Here is a 1,129-nt window from a genome sequence, read left to right as displayed (position 1 = left end):
TGATCTCAAAATCCACACCACAGGCCTGGAGTGAGAAAGACGGAGGTGAACAAAGGACAAGTCCGCCAAAGCTTCACAAACAGGATGTGTGCAAAATTGGGTGACGAATCTAAAGGTGTTAAAATGAGCCTTGTATGAGTGATAATACCTTTCCTGTGTCCTCAGGCCCAGGCTGCAGAGTAACAGAGCATGGCAAGTTTTGCGGTATCTGAAAAACAGAAGAATATATCAGCTTAATTATCTGATGATCAAGTACTTCCTATTTTTTTTTTTTAAAAGTACATTAAAGTTAATGTAACGTACCATACCAATATTTATTTTCACCTTATAACTGATAAATGGCCAACATTATAAATTCATATTATTTTGTCTTAAATAAAATAAAAACAGAAAATCTACTATTTTCATGTAATGTAATGACTAATTTTTAAAATGTCCACTATTTTGTCTTAATAAATCACAACATAAATACATAAAATAATAATTAGAAAGCAAATACTAAAAAAAATTATAATTGAATTGCAATTTAAATGTTACAAGTAAATTTAAGCATCACAACATCATTATTTAAAAGATGTAAAAAACAACAACTATCAGGTAGAAACTCACACTGAAATGGAAAGGATAGGCATTCTGTCCTAGTTTCTTCAAAAGCCTCTCCTGCAGACGACTGTTGGGTTTGGATTCCTCTGGAATGAGAGGATAGGCCTGAAAAGTGTAGATGTAAAGATCTTTTCGGAAGGAGAGCCCTAGAACGTCAAGGTCCTCACGGCCATACCGGAAAGCACAGGTTAAGGTCACAAATGCTGGAGGAAAAACAAATAAAGTTTTAGAGATTATTACAGAAACACCAGAAGTGAAGACATCATTTGCATATGATGTGAAGTAAGTTGTCCTAAAGTATAGAAAAACACTCTATATGAGATAAGCTTCAGTTCATCAACTGGAAAACCAAACAGTAGGGATGCACGATATATTGGTATCATATATTTTAATTGTGCATGCTCATTTCCTTGTATTTACATTTAGATTACCTTTGCCATCATCTAATGCTCACTTGAAACTTTAAAAAGTAATAATTTAATAATACTGTTGTAATTTTTAGATGATAAATCTCAAAATAAATATC

The 1,129-nt window shown here is 32.6% G+C and overlaps 1 protein-coding gene across 1 annotated transcript; it reads right to left on the bottom strand.

Annotated features, from left to right (window-relative positions):
• Window positions 1-4: 4 nt before the first annotated feature.
• On the bottom strand, window positions 5-806 carry LOC107736010 (arrestin red cell-like; the record flags this gene model as incomplete). Its single annotated transcript, XM_016547530.1, has 3 exons — window positions 5-25; window positions 149-208; window positions 610-806. Coding segments are annotated over 3 exons (278 nt in total), but the record flags the coding sequence as incomplete, so codon positions are not given.
• Window positions 807-1,129: the final 323 nt, after the last annotated feature.

This window comes from Sinocyclocheilus rhinocerous, unplaced genomic scaffold (assembly GCF_001515625.1).
Source record: "Sinocyclocheilus rhinocerous isolate Xijiao unplaced genomic scaffold, SAMN03320098_v1.1 C36434678, whole genome shotgun sequence".
Taxonomy (NCBI): Eukaryota; Metazoa; Chordata; class Actinopteri; order Cypriniformes; family Cyprinidae; genus Sinocyclocheilus; species Sinocyclocheilus rhinocerous.
This window is presented reverse-complemented; position numbering and strand designations above follow the sequence as displayed.